Raw genomic sequence first — 25871 nt, 5'->3', positions numbered from 1 at the left:
AAGAGAAAGCTGAAGGAGAAGAAGCAAAGATCTGAACATCAGAAGGCATCTCAGAGTTATCTAGTCTGGCATTTTCATTTTACAGAGGGGGAAACTGAGGTCTAGAGAGGTAAAATGACGTGACCAACATCACACAGTAAGTTAACAGAGCTGGAATTTGAATCCAGATCCTCTTGCTCCAAATCCAGTAATCTTTCCAACCAAGAGAAGAGAGAGAGGAACCAAAGGAAGGATGGAATGATGGGAAAATCCTAAGAGAAAAAGAGAGAAGGGAAGCCCAGGAGAACTGAATTTTGTGAATGACATGATCAATACTCATGAGGGATCTTTTCCCTTTGTATTGTTTTTCTCCATTAGAACAGAAGCTCTTTGAGGGCAGGGACTGTCTTGCTTGCTTTTATTTGTATCCCAACATGGAGCCTGGTGCATAGTAGGTGTTCTCTCTCTCTCTCTCTCTCTCTCATTCATTCTCCTTATCTATCTATCCTTTGGGAACCACTGGACATCTCTGGACACCATATGGATGTTGATAAAGGGAATATATAAACACCGGGATCTCCCCTCCCTCACACATGCACACATGTACACACACACACACACACACACACACCATTCAATAGCTTCTGAAGATTGGATTACTGGAGCCTTTTCCATTTCTTAACCAGTTTATGGAAATTAGCATTCTGGGAATAAACATATGATCTAAAGCTAGAAAGGAACATAAGAGTTTATCTCATTGAATGTTCCCATTTTAAATATGGGGAAACTAAGTCCCAGAGAGAGAATGGAACTTTCCAAGGATCAAACATGAACTGAGTAGAAGAGTTGGGATTCAAACAGAGCTAGGAACCTTGCAACTCTACATCTAGGGCTCTTTCTAATGAGTAAGAGCTGTAGGGAGCAGGGAGCTATCCTCCTGTTTGCCAGCCTGCTCCAACTTTTCCTGAAAATAATTCATCCCCAAACTATGAGAACTATGAAAAGTTGTTGCAGGTAGTCAAGTCCTGGAGGGAGGCTCTGATCCAGTTCCTGATCATGCTCAGATCACTTCAGGTAGATGGGTCCCAGGGTCCCCTCATTGGCCCATGTGAAGAACTGAATCCCAGGAAAAGATTAAATATCAAGCGACCCTAATCCCAACTTCAAATTCAATCTAGTTATGGAAATGATAAAGCCAGTCCAGGAAGTCTTGTCTTCCTCCGGCTGGTGAAAGAGGCTTAGATTTAGAGTTGAAAGGTCCTTAGAGGCCATCAAGAGTGGTCTCTTCATTTTACAGATGAGGATATTGTGGCACAAAGAGGTTAGCCATTGCCCAGGACCACACAGCTAGTGAGTGTCCAAGTCAGGATTTGAACACAGGTCTTCCAAGCCCAACACCCTATCTACTGTCATCTCCTCTATTTTCATCCTTAGAGTCAGCTTTTTTTTAGGGGAGTACAGATGTCACAGATCACTGATATCTTATGGCAGCCAGGCTCTGGTCTCTGGCTAGCCACTAACTTTACGTGTAACATTGGGTCACTTCCACTTGTAGGGAAAATTTCCTCCTCTCGACTCAATAGTCTCTAAGGTTCCTTCCAGCTCCATCAGTCTATGTTCTGTGTTCTAAGTCCTATCCCAGCTCTGACATTCTGTGTTTTATGTTCTAAGGCCCCTTCCACTTCTAATATTCTGTATTCTGTGTTCTGACATCTTGTGTTCTAGGTTCTAAGGCCCATTCCAGCTCTCATATTCTATATTCTAAGGTCCTTTCCAGCTTTCACATTCCATATCCTATATTCTAAGGTTCCAGTACTGTCATTCTATGTTCTAAGGTCCTTTCTAGTTCTGACATTCTATAATTCTAGGAACCTTTGACAACTGACACTTGACATCTCTGATTCTCTAAAAAGTCTGTTGATTTTCTCAGGACAGAACTGAGAATTTCTGACTAGGTTCTTTCTACCCCATGGAGGAGGTGGCAAAATTTGTTTTGAGGGATGGGCTGTGAAGGTGGTGAATTGAAAGGGATTAGAATTCTCTAATAAATGTGACATGGGCTACTCCACCTCCCCCCCCACCCCGTGGCCCCATTCTAACCCATCCTTCACACTTTCAGGGCCAAGCATCCAGCTGTTCCCCCTCCAGCTGCTGCTGCAGGGGCCACGAAGGGGCACAGCGTGAGATGCCTCATTAGTCACACAAATGCCATTCCTGTTCCAGATGATGGGGGCCACGTTGGGAGATTTGGCCTTTAAAATATACAAGTTAATTTCTCCTCTTACAAGGAAGGCTTTCTCTCCCTTTCTTTTTTCCTCTTCTCTTTCTGTCTCTCTGTTTCTGTCTGTCTGTCTCTAGCTCTCTCTCTCTCTCTGTTTCTTTGCCTGTCTCTGTCTCTCCGTCTCTGTATCTATCTGTTTCTCTCTTCTCTGTCTGTCTCTGTGGCTGTCTCTCTGTCTCTATCTTTCTGTCTGTCTGTCTGTCTCTCTCTGTCTCTCTCTTTGTCTCTGTCTCTCCCTCTGTCTCTCTGTGTCTCTCTGTCTCTCTGTCTCTGTCTCTCTCTGTCTCTGTCTGTCTCTCTCTGTCTCTGTCTCTCTCTGTTTCTGTCTCTGTCTCTCTGTCTCTCTCTGTTTCTGTCTCTGTCTCTCCCTCTGTCTCTGTCTCTCTCTGTGTCTCTGTCTCTTTCTCTCTCTCTGTCTCTCTCTCTCCTTTCTCACACCTTCCTCTCAGGGCCCTGTTCCGGCTATGCTCCCTGCTAACTGCACAGTGAGAACAGACTGTACCACTGAGCATCTGCTAAATATAGCCCAGAGAATGTTATCAGTTTAATATTCCCAGCTTATGGAATGAAACACTCTTCTGAGCCAGGTCTGGCACCAACCCTGTTAGTGTAGGGAGATGAGAGCCCAGAGGAGGGGACACCGCGGGGAAGAGGAACAATGAAGGGAGAGTGATTTGGGAGCAAGTTAACCAAGAAGAGACTGGGGAAACTTGGTCACTCCTTTGGACAGGACCCCTCTCAACAGAAGGACCCCCTAAGGGTGCCCCAAATCCTGAGAAAATGAGGGGTTGACTCTGCTCCTTCCTCTATGATCATGTATAATTTCCTTCCAGGACTCAGTTTCCTCATCTAAAGTAAGGGGGTTGGATAGGGTGATCCCTAAGGTCCCTATCAGATTTAAATCCTATGATTTCTTATCTTCTTTTCCACAGGAAAATGGGCTCTCAGGGTATATCATAGCCTGGAAAATAGAGGAGGGGACAGTTTAGTGCAATAGTTCTGGGACTCAGTTTCCCACTGTGTATAATGAGGGATAACTACTTACCTCACAGAAATGTGAGGACAATCCTTTGTAAATTATCAAGCATTACAGAAATGGCTGTCAGCATCGGCACAGCCCAGGACACTGATGGACCAACAAGCCCATCTTCTACTTCCTCATCACCCAATCTCCCCTTAACTCCCAGCAGCTGCACTTCCATCTCAATCACAGAGGCAGCATGGCTTCATAGATAGGGCATTGGACTGGAAATCAGGAATGCCAAATGCCAATCCTTCCCTTAAGGCATTTATTAGTTTTTTTGATCCAGGGGAGATCACTTATCTTCTCCATACCACAGTTCTCTCATCTATAAAAGTAGGCAGCTGGACTCAGTGGCCTCCCAGATCCCCTCCAGCTCTCAAATCATAGCTCTCCATGCTATGATTCTATGACCTGGGTTCAAAACCTACCTCTGATACTAGCTATGTGACCACCTCTCAGCCTCAGTTTACTTATTTTTAAAATGAGGATAACAATGTTTATAGTACCTACCTTAGAGTTTTTGTGAGGTTCAAATGAGAATATAGACAAATCTCTTTGCAAACTTTAAGGTGTCATATAAATACTAATAATTATTATTAATTAATCTAGGACCATAGATTTAGAGAGATAGGAGGCATCTTAAAGATAATGTGACCCAGGGGGCTTCTAGGTGGCAACATGAAGAGAGCACCAGCCCTGGAGTCAGGAGGACCTGAGTTCAAATCTAACCTGAGACACTTAACACTTACTAGCCATGTGACCTTGGGCAAGTCACTTAACCCCAATTGCCCTACCTTCCCCCCTCCAAAAAGCAAAAACAAACAAATAAACAAAAAAGATCATATGGTCCAGAGGTTCTCCAAGTATAATCCCAGATCCTCCATTAAAGGAGGGTGCCCAGGCTAGCCATCCCTTCATTCCCTACCTCGGTGCCTCTAGACTTCATCTTGCCCCTCCTTTTCAGCTTCCTGTTATGTGTTATCTTCCACCATTAGACTCTAAGCTCCTCGAGGGCAGAAACTGTCTTTTGTTTTCTTTGTACCATAGCACTTGGCATACCCTAGGTGCTTAATAAATGTTTGTTGACTGATTGATTGACTCACTGATTGAACCCTTATGGTTCCCTTTTCTAAGGAACCTAGAGGTCAAAACTATTAATTTTCATAATAATATTAAAATGATCTAATATGATAAATATTGATCAATTAATCAATCAATAAACATTTATTAAGCACCAACAACACACCAGGTGCTGTGCTAAACATGGGATAGATAAAACCCACATAAACAAAAATCTCTTTGGGGAATTCTCAATATTTTTTAAGAATGAAAAAGGGTCTCAAAAAAAAAGAGAGAATCTCTGATCTAGTCCAATCTCTTCATTTTACAGATGAAAAAAACCTGGAGCCCAGAGAGAAGGTGACTTGCTCAAGGCTACACAACTGGTTAGAAGCACAGTCAGGATTTCAACCCACTTACTCAAACATTCTTTCCAATAAACACAGTGATGACCTACTTGCCAAATCCAATGGCCACTGCTCAGTTCTCATCCTCTTACTCCTTTCTGCCACACTTTGTTGGTCACTTGATCAACAGCTTGAAAGCTTCTCCTCCCTTTGCCTCTGTTTCCTTATAATCTTCTTCCCCCACTACCTCTCTGACTATCCTTCTCTGACTCTTGATATTTCCTCTTCCTCTCACCTCTTAACTTTGGGTTTTCCCCAACTCTCTGTCCTGGACCCGTTTATCTTCTTTCTTTACACTTTCTCCCTTGGAAGCCTTAGCTGTTCCCATGACTCAAACTATCACCTCTCTGTGGATTGTTCCCAAATCTAACCCTTCAACCCTAACCTTGCCTCAAGATTCCAGGCCAACATCCCTCAATGGCTACTGGACACTTTCATCTGGATATTCTGCCAACATCTTAAATTCAACATGTCCAGAACTAAACTCACCCTGTTTAAAATTACCCCATGTCCCAATTTCTTTATTTCAGTTGATGTGGAATTACCTCCCCCCCATCCCATCCCTGGAGTTCCCAGTATCTGGCGAGTCACTGAATCCTTCAGGTCTTTCTCTGCCATATCTTTGGGATCTATCTTCTCCTTTCTACCTTTTTTATCACCACCTGAGCCCAAGCCCAGGTCACTTCTCCTCTGGATTACTGTTAACAACTTTCTAACTAAAACTTTCTCCCAGTTCCTAGTTTCTCCTTCACAAGTAGTCAGAGACATCTTCCCACTTTCCAGGGCACTACTCTGACCATATTGCTGCCCCTGTTCAAGAACTTTCAATGAATTCAAACTGCATAAAATACAAATTTGGCTTGTGGGAGATGGGGAGCTAATCTTTTGGGGGCAAAGAGCAGCATTAACTTGGGGTGTCCAGCGCAGGGGGTTGGGAGGGCTATGTTTAGAACTTGAACTAGCTGACTGAAAGGCTTCCCACCCTCCTCTTTGTCATTCCCTCCTTTCTTTCAGCTGACAGCTAGGGATATGGGCTTCTGACTGGGCCTGGCTCAGCTATCCTGGCCATCCTCCTAATCTTCTCTCCAACCTTTCTGTTCCTTCATCTACCTATCACTCTGCATACCGTGTTTGTCTCCTGCCTTCTTCTCCTGGTCTCCCTTCCATTTTCTCACTCTTCTGTTGCCCTGCTCTTCTGCCTTCCCCTAACCCCCATCTCCCAACGTCCTGGGGCCTCCCATTCCCCTCTTCTCTGCCTCTCTACCTTCTCCCCCATCTGCCTCTCCTTTATCCTGTCCCTCACTCCTCTGTTTCCATTCCTTATCCCTTTGTTTCTCTTCACCATTCTGTCCCATCTCCCATCCCCTATTCTCAAACTTCTGCCTTTCGCTTCTTCTCTTCCTATCTTCCAGCTCCTCCAGCTTGTTCCTCCATATCCACCCCACTGTTCCCATCCTGTCTCTATGTCCTTGACCTCAGTCCCTGACCTCCTTCTTTGCCGATCTCATTTCCCTCACCCTTACCTCCATACTGTCCCTGTTTTCCTATCCCTCCACCCGATTCTTCTGACTCTACCAACTTTCCTCTTTTCCCAACTCTCCTAGTTCCTCGCCCTTGTCCTCATGTCCTCTACTCTCCTGTTCTTTTGCCTCCTAATCTGATCTCTCTTGTTCCTTCGTCCCCTATCTTCCCATCTCTCCTGTCCACTGTTTCTCTGAGCCCCTGGCTCCCGGGTTAGTGGCACAGTGGATAAAGCACTATCAAGGAGTCAGGAAGACCCGAGTTCAAGGCTGCCCTCAGATACTTCCTAGTTTGTAACCCTGGGCAAGTCACTTAGCCTCTGCCTGCCTCAATTTCCTCATCTGTAAAATGGAGATAATAATGGCACTTACCTCCCAGGGTTATTGTGAGGATCCAATGAGATAATAATTGCAAAATGCTTGGCATGGAGCCTGACACCTAGTAAGTGCTCTATAAATGTCAGCTATCATTTTTATTGTTGTCATTGTTACTATGACCATCATCATTGTTATTATTCCATCCTTCTATCCCTTAATACCTCTGTCCTGGTACTTCCAAGAGTTGCCCTCCACATTTGTTCATGGCTTTCCTCCCCTCACCCTATATTTGGCCTTGGGGGGGATGTGATTCCTCAGCCTCCTCTCCCCTCATAATACCCCTCGGCCCCTGGGAGACATTTCTAGGATACAGGGCCTGTGTCTGCCTGCCATCCCTTCTGCCAGGCAACCCCACAGAGCTCCTCACCTGTCTTGTTGTCCACAGTGAAGTGATGCTCGCCGTCCAGGACACTGTACACCAGTCGTGCGCTGCTCCCATACGTGGGGTCGTCTGCATCTGACGCCATCACCTGCATTACTGAAGTGCCTGGGCCCATGGAGAGGGAAGGTAGGGGGGACCAAGGAGAGACACGGTTGTGAGATCATCTGCCTGGAGCCTGAGAGGGAAAAGAGACTCACTGGGAGGCGTTCCTGGGCTCCCACCCCCATCTCCTCGAGTCCTCATCCCCCTCACCAAGCCCCCTGGCGCTCTCTCCCCAAGTTTCTAGCTCTCCTGGCTGAACCTCGCCACCCCCATGCCTCCTGCCACCCTCCCTCCATCTTCTTCACTCATGGCTCCTCAAGGTACTTTTCAGTGAATAGGGGCCAGGTCAGAAATCCAGGGCCAGATCTTAGCCATTCCTAGAATCAGTGCTGCTGCCTCCTATCGCCTTAACCTTTCCCAGCCTGGCTACTTAGATCAGAGCCATGGCCATCCTAGCTGTACCCTGCTGCCTCTCTCCTTTGGGTGAGGATGGGGAAGGGGAGGTAGGGCGGTGATCCCAATGTCTCAGCTAGTGGGAATATAGATGGTAGGAAGATATGGTTAGAAGGACTTGGATTCCAGGTTTGTCAAGTGCCTCTGAGGAAAAAAACCAACAACCAGAGTTGGAAGGCATCTCTCTAATTATGTAGCCCAATATCCTCCATTTACAGCAATGGAAGTCAGGTCCAGAGAGAACAAATCACAGGACCGAGAGGGAAGGGACATGACACAGATGACACAGGTCATCTGGTCCAATCCCTATCCAAATAAGAATCCTTCCTCCAAAACCCCTCCCAAGTAGTTTCAACTGACCTGCAGTGACAGGGAGTTCATTAGCCCATCCAGGGCAATCTATTCTACTTTTCAACAGCTCTAACATTAGCAAGTTTTTCCTTTTATTGAGCTGAAAGGTCTTACACTAAAATTAGAGGTAAAGGATGGACTAGAACCCAGGTTTCCTGAGTCCCAGGCCAAGGATCTTTTCTTTACCTCACTGTAAAAGATAGCCCTGATGTGTTCCATGAGCAAATACAGGATTTAGACATGGAAAGAGTACTTTTCAGATGAGGAAACTGAGGCCCAGAGAGGTTGTCACTTGTCGAAGGCCACATATGTAGGTAGCAAAACCAGCATTTAGAACCCAAGCCCTTTAATACAGCTCTCTTACCAGTAATTCATGCTGTGGACCTCAGTGATATACCTGCAGAATGGGCTCAGCCAGAGGATGACAGAGGGTTGAAAGGTAGGAAGAACCTGCCTTGTAAGCTTTTTACTGGCAGAGAACAAGAGTCACTGCCTCTGGACACTGCCCCACAGCTCAGCCTCCTAGGAATGCTGGGAGGGCTGCAGAGAGACAGCTCCACCTCCATCCTCCAGCTCCAGCGCTGGATTCTCCCACCCCCCCTCCTAAGAGAGAGGAAAGAGGAAAACATAGACTGGAGGAGCATGGGAGAGGGCTGGGGAGGAGATGGTGCAGGGCAGTGGTGCCATCCTTCCCCCTCCCCTGGGGACCCAGACAGGGCCCCCTCTCCTCATGCGCTGCACGTAGCCGGTCGGGGAGAGTATAAATTGGATAAAAGTCCATCAAACGGCTGCAATTAAGTTATTGATTTTCGACGCTGCCTCATTAAACCGAGCGCTTCACTCTGCCTGTCCCTGCCATGGTTCTAATTTGACATCATGTTCAATTTGAGGAGAGCAGAACTTGGGACGTGAGGCTCAGCTGGGGGTATCTGGGGAGAGGCGCAGGGAGAGACTAAGGGACAGACAGACGGATGGACTGCTGAGGTTTCACTGGCCTTGTAAGAGAGCTGTGGTGTCCTAGAATAAGAGCCAGACCTAAGAACAGAGCCTAAAGGGAGCCTCAGACTATCTTAGGGCACTGTGGGTGGACCTCTCATTTATCCCACACATTCCACCTCATCTGTGTGCAGGTTATATCCACCACTAGTCAATTACAATATCCTTAGGAGGAAAGGACTGTGCTGTTTTTTGTATTTTTATCTGCAGCACTCAACATAGGGCCCTCTACACAGGAGGCATTAATGAATGACTGCTGAACTAAATTCTAATGTCTAATTGAATGTCAGAGATGGAAGGAGACTTAGAATATGGAATATCAAAGCTAGAAAGGACCTTAGAACACAGACTGATCAAGCTGTTAGGAGCCTTAGAGATCGGACTTGACTAGAGATACAGTTGTGTTGGCCTGTGGATCCCTTCTTAGAGAAATCTTTTTAAATGCATAAAATAAAATACACAGAATTACAAAGAAAACCAATTATATAAAGATAAAACTTTCCTCAAAGATCCCTGATATCTATCCCTGGACCTCAAGATTAAGAATCTCTCAAAACTCTCATTTTACAAATGAGGAGATATATCCAGAATGGGTAAGTGATTTGTCCAAGCTCACACAAAAAGTTCAGGGAAAGCTTCAGATCTTAGTTTCCATACTTTCAAAATTAAGGATTTATTTAGACCATCTTGAAGGTGTCTCCTGGCTCTAATCCATGTCCCTGACAGAGGGACCCCATCTGCTCTACCCCATGCCCACTTGCATAGCCCAGGCTCCAGCTGGGACTGAGAGATCAGAATATTTGGGACTTCTGAGTTCCCCCTCCAAAGGCCTTGGCCCATCTCATCCCAGCTGTTGCCCTCCTCTCCCATAGGCAGCATGGTCTTTAAGCTGTCCTGCCCGACCAGTCCAGAGGTGAGCCCAGCTCACTGCCTGGACTAATGAGGGAGTGTCTGGAAATGCTACTGCAGCATTTCTCAGCTCTCTCTCTCTCTCTCTCTCTCTCTCTCTCTCTCTCTCTCTCTCTCTCTCTCTCTCTCTCTCTCTCCCACTCCCTCTCCCTCCCTCCCTCTCTCTTTTTCTCTGTCTCTGTCTCTGTCTCTTTCTCCCCACCCCACCCCTTCTTGCCTCCCCTTCTCTTGCCCTTGGCAGGCTCTCATTCTGGAGAGACATATATTTCTTTCTTAGTCTTTAGCATTTCTTCTTTCCCTCCCCATCCACTCCTCTTCCTCCAGTTCAGCTCACCCCATCCCTGCAATGTGCCTCCCTCTCTTCAATTAAAAGCAGAACCACTGAGGAGGACAGGGATGAGGTATGGGATCTTAGCATCCCAGGGAAGAAAGGATGGGGAACAAGGCCCCAGGAGTCAAGGTTAAGGGTAGGAGTGGGGAATACACTAAGGTACCTTAGCCAGAGAGATTCTGAGCCTCACACACCAGGATCCCAGTCTAAGCTCTCCTACTTACTACTTCTATGACCTTGGTCAAGTCAGGTATCTCTCTGAATCCCAGAGTACTCCTGGCTAGTGTGCAGCGTGCTACCCTCCTGTAAAGGGGAGCCATCAAACTCAATACACATTCTACATAGTCTTTCCAGAATCTTTCACCCTGATATTTGCTAAGGGGGTAGGAATGCCACAGGACTCAGGAAAATTACCTTAGAAGCAGTTAAGGGGCACAGTAGATAAAGCACTTCATCTGGAATCAAGGAAATCTGAGTCCAAATCCAGCTTCTGACACTTACTAGCTGCGTGAACTTGACCAAGTCACTTAACCTCTGCCTACCTCAGTTTCCTCATATGTAAAACAGGGATAGTAATAGCACCTACCTCCCAGGGTTATTGTGAAGATGAAATGAAATATCCATAAAGTGTTTTGTTGATTTTAAAGAACTCTAAAAATACTGGCTATTATTATTATTCAAGATGGACAAGAATCCACAGTATGCAGCAAGGAGATTGCAATGGAAGAAGTGCTCCATTTGGAATCATGGGATCTGAATTTGAGTCTCAACTTGATTATCTTACTCACTTGGACAAGTCACCTCACTTCTCTGGGACTGTTTCCTCATGTGAATGATGAGAGCTGTCTGGACTAAATGATCTCCAAAGTCCTATAGGCACTAAATTCTGCAGTCTTGGTATATCTCTCCGTGGTGTTCGATGGTTTCTAAAGCATCTTCCACAGTCACGATATAATCTGATCCTCATAACAGCCCTAGAAAGTAGGCAGTGTAGATGCTATGTAAGGGAAACCATGAAGCCAACGTTTTAGCCCAAATGGGCTCCTTGATGCTTCCTCACAACATTCCATCTGCTCCCCCAGGCCTGGAATGTTCTCTCTTCTCGAAATCCCTGGCTCCCCTTCACGGCTCACCACAATTGCCACTTCCACACTGGAACTGTCTTGATCCCCTGTGCCCTTCGGTTGTTAGAGCTCCCCTTCTCCCCAAATTATTATGTATTCATTTCACATATATTTTGTATTTAATTATTTCTATTCCTATTGTCTCTTCCCAGTAGCATTTCAGATCCTTGATTGTAGGGTCTGTTTTTGTTTTGGTCTTTGCATCTCCAGAATGTAGCATAGGCAAATGTTGCATGCTTAACACATGCTTTTTGAATGGAATTGAATTAAATAAAATATGTCCAAGAATGGAATAGATCACATTAGGATAGAGTGTCAGTGAAGGTCTTTAAGCAAAGGCTTCATAACCACTTTGGGGATATATAAAGGCCACTCCTGCTCAGATGCCGATTAAGTAAATCTGAGTTCCAGGGACTCTCTGGCTATTATCCACATTTTCCAGATGTGAAAATAGAGGCTCAGAGCAGTAAATGACATGGGTTCAGGTCACACAGGTAGGAGATGCTTGAGCTAGGACTGAAAAACACTAGTCTCCTGGCTGTAGTCATCAAAACATAGCAGATAGGATTTCCCCAATGGAAGCCACTTTAAAGTACTATGTAAGTGCTGGCTGTTATTACTGTTGAACCCTTGGCCCTTTGCTGCTTCTCCCATGTCCCAGCCTGAACTTGGACACAGCACAAGGGAATCCTAGGGATGGCCTCTTATGTAGCACCCCAAACACCCCATCATACAGAGTCCTCTAAGATTGTGGGTGTTGGGAGCCAGAAAGAGGCTGCTTGTTTGACATCCTATCTCTGTGCAGGTATGAAGACATCCCATGCTACATCCTTAACAGGTGATCACACCATCTCTGTTTATAGATTTCCAGTGGCAGGAAGCTCATTCCCTCCCAAGGCAGCCTTTTCTACTCCTGAACAGCTCCAGGCCTTAGGAATATTTTCTTCTACCCACCGCTCCTGGTTCTGTCCTCTGGAGCCAAGCAGAACAAATCTCATCCCTCTTGACCATGTCAGCCCTTCAGATACACAAAAACAACTGTTACATCATAAGATCACAGTCTGAGAGCCATAAGGGGTCTCAGAGATCCTCTAGTCCAACACACACCCCAATTTTATAGAGGAAGAGACTGAGTCCCAGAGAAGTCATGGCTTGTTGAAGCTCACACAGGCAGGGCCAGAGGCAGGATTTGAACTCAGGTTCTCTGACTCTAGAGCCCACTCTTTTCACTATACCCTGCTACTTCCCCACTTAGTCATCTCCAGGTTTAATATCCTCGTTTCCTTTAACTACCAAATAGCGTTTCCTCTCTCTCCAAACTCCATCCTTGTTGGGTTATTCACACTCCTTTGTCTGTCAAGGTGGCACCCAGAACCAAAAGCAGTACTTCAGACACAATATGACCAAGAATATCTTTCTGGATTTTCGCCTGCTTTATTCTGTACACTAGACTTCTATTTACACAAATTAAGCTCTTTTTTGCCTTCCAGATCACTAAGTTGCCCCTTAGCAGCCATGGAGCAGTTGGCGGGGGGGGGGGGGGGAGTTTGGAGAGAGAGGAAACGCTATTTGGTAGTTAAAGGAAACGGGGGGGAGGGGAGGAGAGAGAGAGTGGTTCTGCCTGTCCCCACTGGCCTAGAGAACCTCAAATAGGATTGGGGGGTTTTCTGGGTCCACCACATCCCTGCAGAGCTCATACTCCCTAGTTACAACTTGAGAGACTTTTATTACTTTGCCTTGGATTTTTTACTGCTTTTACTGTTACTGCTGGTACTGAAGGATCACCAGTGTTGACCTTTTTCCCAGGCAGCCCTCCCCACTCCCCCCTCATGTAGGATTCTCCATTCTCCCCATTCCAAGACCCCTGCATGTGGCAGGAACACCCTGTGCTGCACACATTTGCCACATCGACACCCCTCCCTTGGAATCATGGCAGATCAGCACTGGAAATAACCTGAGAATATGGAGTATTATGGGTAGAAATTCCCTCAGGGACCATCTCAGCCAACTCCTTCATTTTAGAGGATATCGAGGCCCCAGTAGAGGCAGGAAGTTCTTCAAGGTCATACAACTAGGTTCTAGCCTCAGCACTCAGGATAGAACGAAGGTCTCTTTCTACGTCATTCTGTGCCATCAGCTCAATGGGGCTGCCAACACATCAGAAATGATGGATGGAAAAGTCACCTGTCATTCTGAAGAAATGTAGTTTAAGGCCCCTGGGGGACTGGACGACTGCTATATGATTTTCAGCAAATGACTCTAGGCCTTAGTTTATCTTTCTATAAATAAGAGAAGAGAGAAGATAATCCTTATTTTCTCTGCCTTTACCAAACTTCTCATATTTTGACAGGCTAGTTCAAAGCTCTCCTCTTCCAGGAAGCCTTTTCTAGTCATTCTTATTTATACCAATTTCTTCCCTTCCTGACCATCAACAGTATGGCATCTAGGTGGTACAGTGGATAGAGCAGCAGGCCTGGAGTCAAGGAGATCTGAGTTCAAATCCAGCCTAAGACACTAGATATGTGACCCTGGGCACATAAGTTAACCCCTGCTGGCCTAACAGTACCTACCTTTGTGGCAGCTAGGTGGCACAGTGAATAGAGCACTGGCCCTGGAGTCAGGAGGACCTGAGTTCAAATCCAGCCTCAGACACTAGCCATGTGACCTTGGGCAAGTCATTTAACCCCAATTGCCCTGCCTTCCCCTGTCCAAAAAAAAAATAGTACCTACCTTCAAGGGTTTTTGTGAGGATCAAATGAGATGATAATTGTGAAGCACTTAGTGTAATGCCTAGCACATAGTAAGCTCTACATAAATGTTAGCTATGATTATTATGGAACTGAATGTAAAATTATATTCAAGTGTCAACTATCCCAAGTAGAGAGGGCATTGAACATAAGAGAGATTTTAGTAGGTGGAGATGGGGTAGGGGAGAGAAAGTTTGTCTAGGTGAATGGAGCATCCTGAGCAAAAGCAGGAAGGTGGGGAGCTCTAGGTACAGACAGGGATGGAGCCTGACAGAGTATAAACAAAATAACAAGTTCTACAGGGCCTTAGAGATCACAAAACCTTTTCCTCTCAATAGCCCCGAGAGTCAGGAGGAACATGGAACCCCAGGCATGGTATTAGAGGAAGACCAGACCTGGTGCTAGGACACCTGGCTTCAAATCCCAGCTCTGCTACCTACTGGTTCTGTCACCACAGCCAAGTCCTTTAATATCACTGAGTCTGTGGTCTCATCTGTCAAATGACCACGTGTCTCTGTATCCGTCATGCCTGGCATACATCAGGCAGGTACCAAATGCCTGCTGACAGACATATGAAAACCTACCACAATCATCGTTATGAGCTTAAAGTGCTCTAGGATTGTATAATTAAGAGAATTAACATTCCTGATCTTGCTAATGATCACTATACAATACCAATTTATAAAATCCTTACTAAATTATAAGCATGATAGGGGAAGAGGTAGTTAATACATCAGATAGCCTGAGTCTGCCCCCAGGGAAACCAATCTAGAGAGATGAAGCAGTTTCTTTTTTCTTTTTCCTTTTTTTTAAATTTTTTTGCTTTTTGGAGGGCAATTGGGGTTAAGGCTGAAGCGGTTTCTTAACATCACACAACCAGGAAGCATTGAATGGGGCCAGCATTCAAACCCAGGTTCATCATTCTGTTCACTCTGAGATAAACCTGGAAAGGTAAGTTGGGACTAGAATGTGGAGGACCTTGAATGCCAGGCCTTTCTGGCCTTTCAGGGATTGGGGTGTCATTGATGGTTTTCTCCTCTTGTCCCTCTCTGTGGTTCTGGCTCTTCCCCAGGCCCCTAGGGACCTCGTTATCTCATGAATGTAGCATTGAGAGACCTGAAGTCTTATCTGATATCACTTGATTTGGTAGGATTTAGAAAAGAAAAAGGTATCACCAGGTAAGTATTCTCTACATAGCAGGAACCCTCAAAGGAACATCTCTGATGGGCACTGGGTGCAAAAACACAGGACTGAGAACTGGAAGAAACCACCAAGTCCAACACTCACATTTACAGATGAGGAAATGGCTTGCTTAAGGTCCTCTGGGCAGGAAATAGCAGAGCCAGAATTTAAATGCTGGTCCTCTGACTCCAAATTCAGGTTGCTTTCTTTCCTATTTTCTCCTACTTTTTAAATTTCTTTTTTCCTTTATTTTCCTAATTATGTGGGCTCTTTCCTCCAGGGATATGAACCTTCTGAGCAATATCCAGACCAAACCATCTCCAATCCAGACTTTATTCTCATTTCCTTCCCACCAGAAACCTAGATCCAAAAATCACCCTAGTCTCTGACAAGTGAGCTTTTGCCTCATCTTGCATGAATGCTGGCCTTCAATCTACTTCTTGCATATCATCAGATAATGCTACAACACGTCCCCACTCCAGATTTTCAGAACCCCTTAAGGGCTGTCTTCCCTTTTAAAGCATAAGCTCCTTGAGAACAGGGACTCATCTTGCTTACTTGTATTTGTCTCTCTAGCCCAGTGCTTGGCATTGCTCTATGTATCCAACTGTCAGTCTGTCTACTAGATTATCTAGACCAGCCCCCCATCCATGCTGCCATTTCCAGGTCAGCTGGGTCCTAGCCTAGTCCTGGTGCTGGGATAGGTGTATCAGGAAATGCAGGGGTCTTGGGCAGCTAGAAGGCTCATGTTATGTGTTTGACTAAAGAAAATGACATTTGTTTCCTGACTTGGAAGATTTTAACCTCTTACCAAAATTTCTGCAGCTAGCAGGGACATGATCCCAGCAAGGCTCAGCAGTCCCACCGTGGTTGCAGGCACCAAATGACCAAGAGGAAGAAGGAGAGAAGGTAGAAGGAACAAAAGAAGAGAATGGGAGAATGAGATGAGAAGGAAGAAAAAGAAGATATAGTTTGGCAGGAGAAAGTAGAAGGACAAGATGGGGATGGGGGAAAAGAAAAATTTGAGGGGTGGAAAGGAAGAAAAGAAAATGGAGGGAAAGGACATGAAAGAAGAAAAGAATTAGAAGAAGGAGCGACACAAATCAGGGGAAGAAAGGGAGGCTGAGGAGGAAGAAAAGGGCAAGGAAGAAATAAAGGTGGGAAAAGAGAGGAGGAGGAAGATGTAATAATAATGAAAAAGAAAATGAAAACATGGCACATGATTCAATAGTTCTTTGAGGTTGTTTACAAGGGGCTTTCTTATTCTTTTTTTTTGCTTTTTGGAGGGGGGAAGGCAAGGCAATTGGGGTTCAGTGACTTGCCCAAGGTTACATGGCTAGTTGTGTGTTAAGTGTCTGAGGCCAGATTTGAACTCAGGTCCTCCTGACTCCAGGGCCAGTGATCTATTCACTGTGCCACCTAGCCACCCTAAAAAGGGCTTTCTTTATGATAGCCCCATGGGAAAGTCAGGGCAGAGATTATTATCCCCATTTTAAAGATGAAGAAGTATAGGCACTGACCCTCAGTCCCCTGCCCCTAACAGTATTCCGCTCAGGCTGTGAATCCTTCCTTGCTTGAAATTCCTCTAGGAAGTTAAAAAAAAAACTGGGTCAATTTTGTGGACAAAGCTGTGATAAACTTTTGGAGTGTTTCATCTACCATTTATCATAGGGTTATGGCCACCATGCCCAAGTCTGTCCAGGCAGCCTCCTCCTCTATTGGTCAGCCCTGGTTAGGGCTCAGGGAGATGGGAGGAGACACAGATATGAGAGTGAGTGCTCCAAAAAGCCACAGAATATAGACTATATATCAGAGATGGAAGGCACACAGAGTATGTCAGAGAGTAACCTTAGAACATAGACTGTCCGGGTGGGAGTGACCTTATACCATAGGATGTCCAAAGTGGGGAGGGTCCTAGAACACAGACTGTGAAGAATGAAAGGGCCCTTGTAACACAGTCTCAGAGTGGAAGGGACCTCAGACACGTGGGCTGTCAAAATTGGAAGGGGCCCTAGAAATTATACAGTATGAGCCACACATTTGACAGGAATCTAGGCTGAGGAACTTCCCAGACTTGTACTTTGCTTTTCAGACTTCTTAAAGAGAAACTCCATCCCCGCCCTGTCTTTCTCTATCACCTGCAGCTGCTATAACTGCTCTGAACACTTTCTATTAAAAATTAAAAACCACTTGTCGGGGCCCCAGGAACGTTCTGATTACACAGGAAACAAGCCTCCTTCTCAAGCTCTTCTCTGCTCCCTCGGTGATCATCACTCCTGCAGCCAGCTCACTATGCTGGCCTCAACCCCCAGGCTTCCGGCTACACAGCCTAATCTAGACGGATGAGCCTTGGGAGACACAGGAGACTTTGGACAGCAGCTGAGGGGGAGAGGAAAAGCAGGAGAGAGAAGGGAAAGGAAGGAGATGCAGGCAGGATATGGAGAGGGGGCAGAGGAAGACCCAGGGGAGATGAGGGAGAGGAAGGGAAGGGACAGGGATGGAGGAGGAAGAGAGAAGAGGTGGGATAGTAACGGTAGCAATGGAAGGGGGTGGTGGTAGAGGGAAGCACAGGGCCAGGTGCTCCCCCCCCCATTCTTCTTTTCCCTCCTGTAGTAGATGGCCTTGGGTGATGACCCTCCAGCAGCAGCAATAAGAGAGTTGAGCAGAACACACTGCTGAGCTCCTGGAAGCAAGAATCATCTGTGAGCCACCAACAGTTACCAATTAGTGTGTCCAGAAGCTGTGGGCACTCATCCAGCCCGAATCAGGGACGATTTTAGCTTCAGTCAGTGTGTGGGGCTTGGGGGTGGCTAGGATTTCTCAGCTGCTCAAACATCTGTGGTTGCTGAGACCTCCTGACTATTCCCACCCCCCCCTTTGTTGGGTCTGGTCCTCCCTCCCCACCACCATAGGGCAAAGAGGGTAAGAGAAGAGACTTGGTCAAGGCAGTTATAGCCCCTGAGGATGGTCAGTTCTGAGGGGTAGGACCAAAGTGCACCCTTGGAAAGAGGAAGCATATCCAGGCACCTAAATTCTATGCATAGTACCATGAAGCATTGGTGGCAAAAAAGGGACTTTAGAACAAAGGATGTTAGCCCCTGAAACATAAACTATAGAATGTAAAATGTCCTTCTTAGAGAAAATTTTATCCCATTGGATGCTAAACATAGGACACAAAACTGGAAAGGACCTTAGAACATAGAGTGTTGGAGCCAGAAATGACCTAAAAAGATTGTTTCAAAGTTCTCATTTTACAGAGAAGACAATTGAGACCGAGAGAAGGAAATTGACTTGTCTAAGGTCACAGAGCCAAGCTGACGGAAAAGGCTGGCCTAGATCCCAGACCTCCTGACTCCTGGACCAGGGCTTCTTCCCCATACCCAGCATTGTAATTCACCGGCTGCTGCTCTCACCGCTTACATTAGGCCTACATTAAGTAGGATTGATGATGCTGCTTTGATTAGGATTTTATTGTGTTACTCTTGGCTTCCAGCAGGAGAGAATCAGATCCCTAAATGCCCCAGACCCAGGTTACTAATTCATCCAGAGGGGACCCTGACCTCCCCCCCGCACACACACACACACATCTTCCTCCCAGGTCTCATCATCCCTTTTTGATTCTGGACCTCCAGGGTCTTTCAGGGGGCTCAGAGTGGTCTCATTTCTATGGGACCCTGAGTCCAGATGCTCTTCTCTAAAGGGGACGCAGAGGCCTCTGCCTGCCCCTCCTCTTGTCCTCCCTTGCCTTGGCCTCATTTTTCCCCCTCCCCCAGGCCTGGCCCCTTTCGGTATTGAAAGCCAAGCACTGTTGCTAGGCGAAGAGATATTGCACATATAGATCTTCCTGGACTTTAATTAAAAACTTCTTTAGAAGTTGTCTCTGTGGATGCTGGGCACGATTGATTCCACCTCTGGCCCCTGGGGGCTCCCTAGCCAGCCCTCTCCCTGGTCACTGAGTCAGCCTTCTTCCTGTCACTCCCAGAGGAGACAGTGAGCCATGACCCAGCTAGAAAGGGGAAGGGGGTCTTTTGTAGCCAGGTGCACCTATACCCACATCTTCCCTGATGTTCCTGCATGGCAGAGGTCTTCAAATTCCTGCATGGCAGAGGTCTTCAAAGACAGGGCTGTTCAGGCTCATTTAGACCTGACTATGGCTTCTAGTTTTTTTTACTCTTGATCCTAGCCCTGCCAACAACTAATTCACAGTGTGACCTTGGGCAAATCGCTTCCTTTCTGGGCATCACAGTATAGTAGAAAGAGCAATAGCTTTGGGAGTCAGGGGTCCAGAGTTTAAGTCCCAGATCTATAATTCACTACCTGTATGAACTTGGCAAGTCACTTAACTCTGGTCCTCCGTTTCTTCATCCATAAAATGAAGGGGTTGGACGAGATGATTTCCCATCCAGTTCTAAATCCAGAGATCCTGCTTTCTTATCTGTACAATGGGTTTTATCAGGCCAGATACTTATTAAAAACCCTTCTGGCTCTAAAATTCTATGATTCTCCCAACCTATGTTCCTCCTTTCATTCACCAGAGCACAGATTAGCATGATTAGGAGTGTGGTAAAAACAACAACATAAACTGGTAGTTCAGTGGTCTGGGTTCTAATAGCAGTTTCCTCATTGACTAGCACTATCCCCTTGGGTAAGTCCCTTCTCCTCTCTGGGCCTAATTGAGTTTCCTTCTCTGGAAAATGGGAATGATCCTGTCTGGCCTTGAGTGGTCTTGTGAGGATAAAATGAGATAATGTATTTTAAAGCCAGCTGGAAAAGTTCAAAGTGCTGGAGGTTGGTTGTTATTATTCAACGAGTGTCTTGGGAGGCTCTGACTGCATTACTGTCTCCCCAGCAGGGAGCTGCTCAAATTGTGAAAGGGATGTCTGGGAATAAAACTCCCCCACCCATATGCACCATTTGGCAAATTATAGCCCCTTGAGGTCCCAGATTCAAATTTCTACTTGTGACAGGAAAGGGAGAAGAGGCTGGAGACCTTCCCTCCCTCCGCCCCAAAGACAGGGTTCCAGTAGCATGGGGGATGCAACGCGTTACATTAGCATGTCAAAGCACAGACGATACAAGTGAGAGAGGGACCTCAGAGCCCAGCCAGCTTGAGCCCCTTATTTTACAAATCATACAATTTTGAGCTGGAAAAGGATCTTAGAAATCAGCTGGTCTAACTAAATTTTACAGATTAGACAACTGAGGTTCAGAAAAAGGAAGCAATTTGCCCCAGGGTAACAGAGTGAGAGTATGGAGCCCGGAAGGAAGTCAGGGCCAAGGCTCCCTGCCTACTTCTGCCTGCCCCTCCCTCTCATTGGAGTCCTAGCCCATCTGAGGCTGCTCTGCACCCTCCCCTTGCCTTTTAACTTCTAAGCATGCTAATTTGCAAGGATTGCCGCCTTTCATGTTTCCCAGCCGTATTTCCCTTCTCCCTCTGATCTCCAATTTTGCACAGACACTGTCGCCTCTCATAGGCCGTGTTCCCATCATTTGGTGATCAGGCAACTCAGTAAATGTGAGTGATTTTCAAAGCTGCCTAGATCTTTGTCGAATACCCTGGTGCCGGGATTGCTTTCGCTTTAAAAGTTGCTGAAGTAAAATGAATTAATTTCATTTAATTTCCTTCCCCCATGGTCTCACTGATTTATTTGGCTCTCAAGTCCACCCACCTACCCAGGAAGAACAGCCACAGCATCAGGGATTATCCCCAGTTCTTCACGGGGTCTGTGCCTTCAGACCCTCTCCCACCAACCTGGTCCTTCCATAGCCACGGAGGTCACCAACTCAATGGGAACTAACAGCAGCTACCCCTCAGATATGATTGCACTCACATCTCCCATTGGATCTTAAGATTTAGAGTTGAAGGAGACTTTAGAGACCACCAGCTAGTTCAATGCCCTCCTCACAGAGAGGGAAAGTCATCTTCCCAAGGTCACACAGCCAGTAAACCACTGACACTGTTTTCAGAGCAAAGCTCTTTGTCTCCAAATACAATGTTCACAACTGTTCTGGGATGTCGTTAGTTAATTTTCAGTAATAATAGCAAAAACAACAGCTAGCATGTATATAGCATTTTAAGGCTGCAAAGCACTCTGTATATGTGGGCTCATTTGAACCTCACTACTACCCTGAGAGGCAAGTGCAATTATGATCTCCACTTTATAGTTGAGGGGAAACTGAGGCTGAAAGAGGTTAAGTGACTTTCCTAGGGTCATGTAGCTGCTAAGTGTCTGGATTTGAACTTAGGTCTTCCTGACTCAGAGTCCAGTGCTCTGTGCACTATGGCACCACCTAGCTGCCTGCCATTGTCACCAACAGAGGAGTAAACCTAGGTTCAAGAAGGTAAGTCACTTATTTGAGGTCACATAATGAGTAAGTGAAGAATCTGGAACTTGAACCCAGAACTCATGGTTCCCAGGACAGAGCTTTTTCCACTTCATCAAAGCTACCTCTCCTAAAAATCTCCAGCTGACTGGTTCAGCACTTGACATTTCACAGACCTTCAAAATTCATTCTCTCAGTTGATTGGTCCCTATAGGAAATCTATTATACCCACTGATGGATGAAGAAACTGAGGTTCAAAGTAGTCACACATTTTCTGCTTGAGTCTTCTAGCACCAAAGAACTCACTCCCTGGCAAGGCCAACCATTTATTCCTGGATAACTCTGGTTTTTAAGAGGTTCTTAATTATGATGAACCCAGATTTACTTCTCTGTAACTTCATTGCATTAGTAATGAGCTCCCCTTTCAGACCTCATACCATGCTTTGTTTTGTATTTCTCTGAAGCATTTGTTATACAGTGCTGCATAGCACAGTTAAGGGTGGGTCTTTTACCTCTAGTAATTGATGGCTCTGCAATGGTGGCGACTCTACCCTAATCATCTTTGAATCTTTCCAACATCTGCGTAGCAAAGAGCTCTGCACATTCATGTGTTTAATAAATATTTGTTGTCAGGATCTGAATGAACTGGTCCTACTTTCCCTGTGGGACCAAACAGAACAATGGCAACCTTTCAAATACCTGAAGGCGGCCATCATGGTGCTAGAGATTTTAATCAGGAAGAAACCTCTGAGGCCGGCTAGTCCCATTTCCCACATTTACAGATGAGGAAACTGAGGCCCAGTGAGATTATGTCTTGGCCAAGGTTATAAAAACAGTATTAAAAGTAAGATTCAAACCCAGGTCCTCTGAAACCAAGGCCAATGCTCTTTTGACCACACTAGGCTGTCTGTATCCTTTCTACTGTGTCTTCTCTCCTCTAGGCTAAACATCCTGGTTCCTTTTACTGATCATCAATATGGTCTGGTTTTCAATCCCCTTGACATTCTGGTTGACTTCCTCTGGATGTTATCCAGTTTGTCAATGTCCCTCCTAAAATATGATGCCAAGGATGCAGATAATTCCAACTTGGAGCTCTATGTTTTCTGCTTTGACGGGCATGTATGCTCTCTCTGTCTCTGTCTTTGTATGTGTGTGTATCTCTCTCTCTCTCTGATTCTGTCTGTATCTCTGTCTCTCTCTCTCTCTGTCTCTCTGACTCTGTCTCTGTCTATGACTCTCTCTGACTTTCTCTTTCCCTCTGTCTCTCTCTCTGTTTCTCTCTCTGTCTCCCTCTGTCTATGTCTCTTTTTCTCTCTGTCTCTCTCATTCTCTCTCTCTCACTCTCTGTCTCTGTCCCTCTCTTTCTGTGTCTCTCTTTCTTCCCCTGCCCATTCTCCCTTTCTCCTTGTCTCTTTCTGTCTCTCTTGTATCCAGTATCCACGCATGTAGTTATTTTCACAGTCTAACTGTGTATGAATGCATTCACAAGTACTATATGTACATTTATTGTAAGTACACATAGAGATGGAGAGCAGTGATACATGGGTACGTCCACATTGGTGCTCCTGGTTCCTAGTTGCCTCCCCAGTCCTCCCCTTCCTTTGCATCTGTCACTCTTCCTGGCCCACTTTCTCCTCTTCCATTTCCCTGGGCTGATTGTTTAGAAGAAGCTGCCTGATCATTACCTGTCAATCGCACTGGCCCAGAGAGCTGGGAATTACCATTCCCAGAAACAGGATGACTCCTTGTGCCCTCGTGTGTCTCACCCCTTGAAACCTGACTCCCTGCACTCCTCTGGAAGAAGCAAAGCTTATCTGGGAGCCCTGCCCCTGGACCCTTTAGTGACAGGCAGTGTAGAGATACAGAAAGAGACCAGGCCTCAGGGCTGCAAGGGAGAGACCAAGGGAGACAAGGCCTTCCCTCCACTCTGCCCTAACTCCCCCGAACCTCATGTCTCCAAGGTGGCAGAGGGCTACGGAAAGTGGCAGAGCAGAGTCTCCAGATCAGAACCAAAGGCAATGCAGAACCCGCTCAGTGTGGGGGGTGGCCTCCCAAGAACTTCACCATCTCACAGACAGACTCACTGCAGCCCCATCTGCAAGAGTTTCCCCTCCAGTGAGAAATGCAAAGAGGCAGGCAGATTCCTCTTCTGATAGACTCTGGACATCAGACTGCCCCCAGCACAGTGGATCAGTGTGTGTTTACATTTCTCTACGCTGGTTTGTCTAAGCATGTGTGGATCTGCTCTCTGTCTATATTTGTGCATCTCACAGCAAGCTCTGAGTGTCTGCCTGCACTTATCTATGGACATGAGTCTGTGTGTCTTTTTGCATATGTGTATGTGCTACCTGGTGTGTATTGTATGTGTGTCTGCCTTTAAGTCTCCGTTTGTTTCAGTTTAGGAAATACTTCCTTCCAGGTCCCCCTGACGCCCACCCCAACTCTGCAACTCCAGTTTGCACAGTAGCACATAGCCTATACGTACATAATTATTTGCACATTGTCTTCCTCGTTAGAATATAAGCTTCCTGCATTTTTTTTGGCCTTTCTTTGTATCCTCACTGCTACATGCAGTGCCCACCACACAGTAAGAACACAATAAATGCATGCTCTGTTTCTGTCTGTTTCCTCTCTCTGAATCTATGCATCTCAGTACATTAGTATGCATGACTGTATGTCTCTCTGAGTCTTAGTATATGTCTGTGTGTGTGTGTATATGATCTCTGAGTGTCTCTGGACATGAGATTCAGTCTCTCTATGTGTCATGATGTATTTCATGGGTACTTGTGACGTAACTGAGTCCCTGGGGTGTATGTGTGTGTGTCTGGATGTCTACACTCACCCATTATTTTTTCTTAGCAGCAGATGATCCTCTTAATAGCCCTCAAACAGGAGCAAAGAATTGTAGCTGCATTTGGAAATTCTAATAGCCCTACCCAGTCCAAGGGCCCTGGGAGGCGCCTGTCACATCCCAGGGAGAGGAGGTCCTGAGGTCACCACAGTACAATTCCTCACTCTCCTGAGCAATGAATACCCTCCCAGAACCTACCAACCAGTGCCCAGGAAGCCAGAGCCACAAGCAGAATATTCCAAGGTTTAGGCCCTCCCAGAGAGGTAGACTGGGCTCCCAGAGATACACAAAAAAATCGAGCCCCATAAACAGACCCTTCTCACCTACCTATGGGCGAGAGCTCAGCCACACTGCCAATGTAGGGGCCTTGCAGGAAGCGAGGCTCACTGTCATTGATGTCCTGGACTTTGATGATAAACTCTGACTCTGGTTCCAGGAGCTGGTCTGTGGCCCGATCCCGTGCCTGGGCCCGGAGTGTGTAGAAGGTCTTCTGCTCCCTGTCAAGCCGCTCCATGGCGTGAATGTCACCGGTCAATTCATCAATCAGGAAGATTGTCCCTGCCCCTTCTCCAGAGATGGTGTATTTGATAGAGCCATCGCCTTCATCAGAATCAGAATGGATCTGCAAAGAGGGAGAAGAAACACTGTGTATAAGGGAAGGGGGAAAAAGGGGATCGAAGAAGAGACAGACTCTGTGACCCCAGGCAAAGATACCAGAGTGGTTTGCAATTTCCTTTTTCCAGCTCATTTTACAGATGAGAAAACTGAGACCAACAGGGTTAAATGACTTGCCCAGGGTCTCATAGCTAGTAGGTGTCTGAGGTCACAATGGAGGCAATAATTCCCTTACACTGACTGGTACATTTACTCAAACATTGTCTCATTTGGGCAGCTAGGTGGCACAGTGGATAGAATGTCAGGCCTGAAGTCAGGCAGATTCATCTTCCTGAGTTCAAATCTGACACAGCTGAACATCATGGTATCATTTGATAGCTTATTAGACTGTAAGCTCTTTGAGAGCAGGGTCTGGGTCATATTTTGTCATAGACCACCACCACTTTACATTTGCTCTGTGTTTTAAGTTCTCATTAAAGACCCTATAAGAGGTGAAATTACTCACCCATTGTCACACAGCAAGTATGCAGCAGAACCGGAACTCACACCCAGATCATCCAACCAGCCCTGCCCACTGGACCACCCTACTTTTCATGACCAGTAATAGCTAGTTTCTGGCACTAAGTTTGCAAGGCACTATATACATATATATGCACATACCCCCATATATACACAGATACACACACACACACACACACACACACATATATATATAATCTCATTTGATCCTTACAACACGGGAGATAGGTGACATTATTATCTCTTTTTTAGGGATGGGGTAGACAGAGGGTAAGCTTGTCCAGGATTACAATTCTAGTAAAATGTTGATACAAAATTGGAACCCAGTTTTTCTGACTCCAAATTCAATGGTTCTATCCACTAGGTTACACTGCCTCTTAAAATGACTGCTTCAGAT

At 46.0% G+C, this 25871-nt stretch overlaps 1 protein-coding gene across 1 annotated transcript in view; it reads right to left on the bottom strand.

Annotated features, from left to right (window-relative positions):
• CDH22 (cadherin 22) overlaps nt 1–25871 on the bottom strand; it is a 154882-nt gene that overhangs the window by 54746 nt on the left and 74265 nt on the right. The window contains exons 3-4 of the mRNA XM_069062725.1: nt 24668–24962; nt 7016–7135 (exon numbers count right to left, since the gene is read on the bottom strand). Coding sequence (XP_068918826.1) covers nt 7016–7135; nt 24668–24962 — 415 coding nt within the window. The remainder of the gene's footprint in view (nt 1–7015; nt 7136–24667; nt 24963–25871) is intronic.

The sequence above is a fragment of the Petaurus breviceps genome, unplaced genomic scaffold (genome assembly GCF_028583685.1).
Source record: "Petaurus breviceps papuanus isolate PSGF00001 unplaced genomic scaffold, PetGlider_PUasm1.0 90503, whole genome shotgun sequence".
In the NCBI taxonomy this organism is placed as follows: domain Eukaryota; kingdom Metazoa; phylum Chordata; class Mammalia; order Diprotodontia; family Petauridae; genus Petaurus; species Petaurus breviceps.
This window is presented reverse-complemented; position numbering and strand designations above follow the sequence as displayed.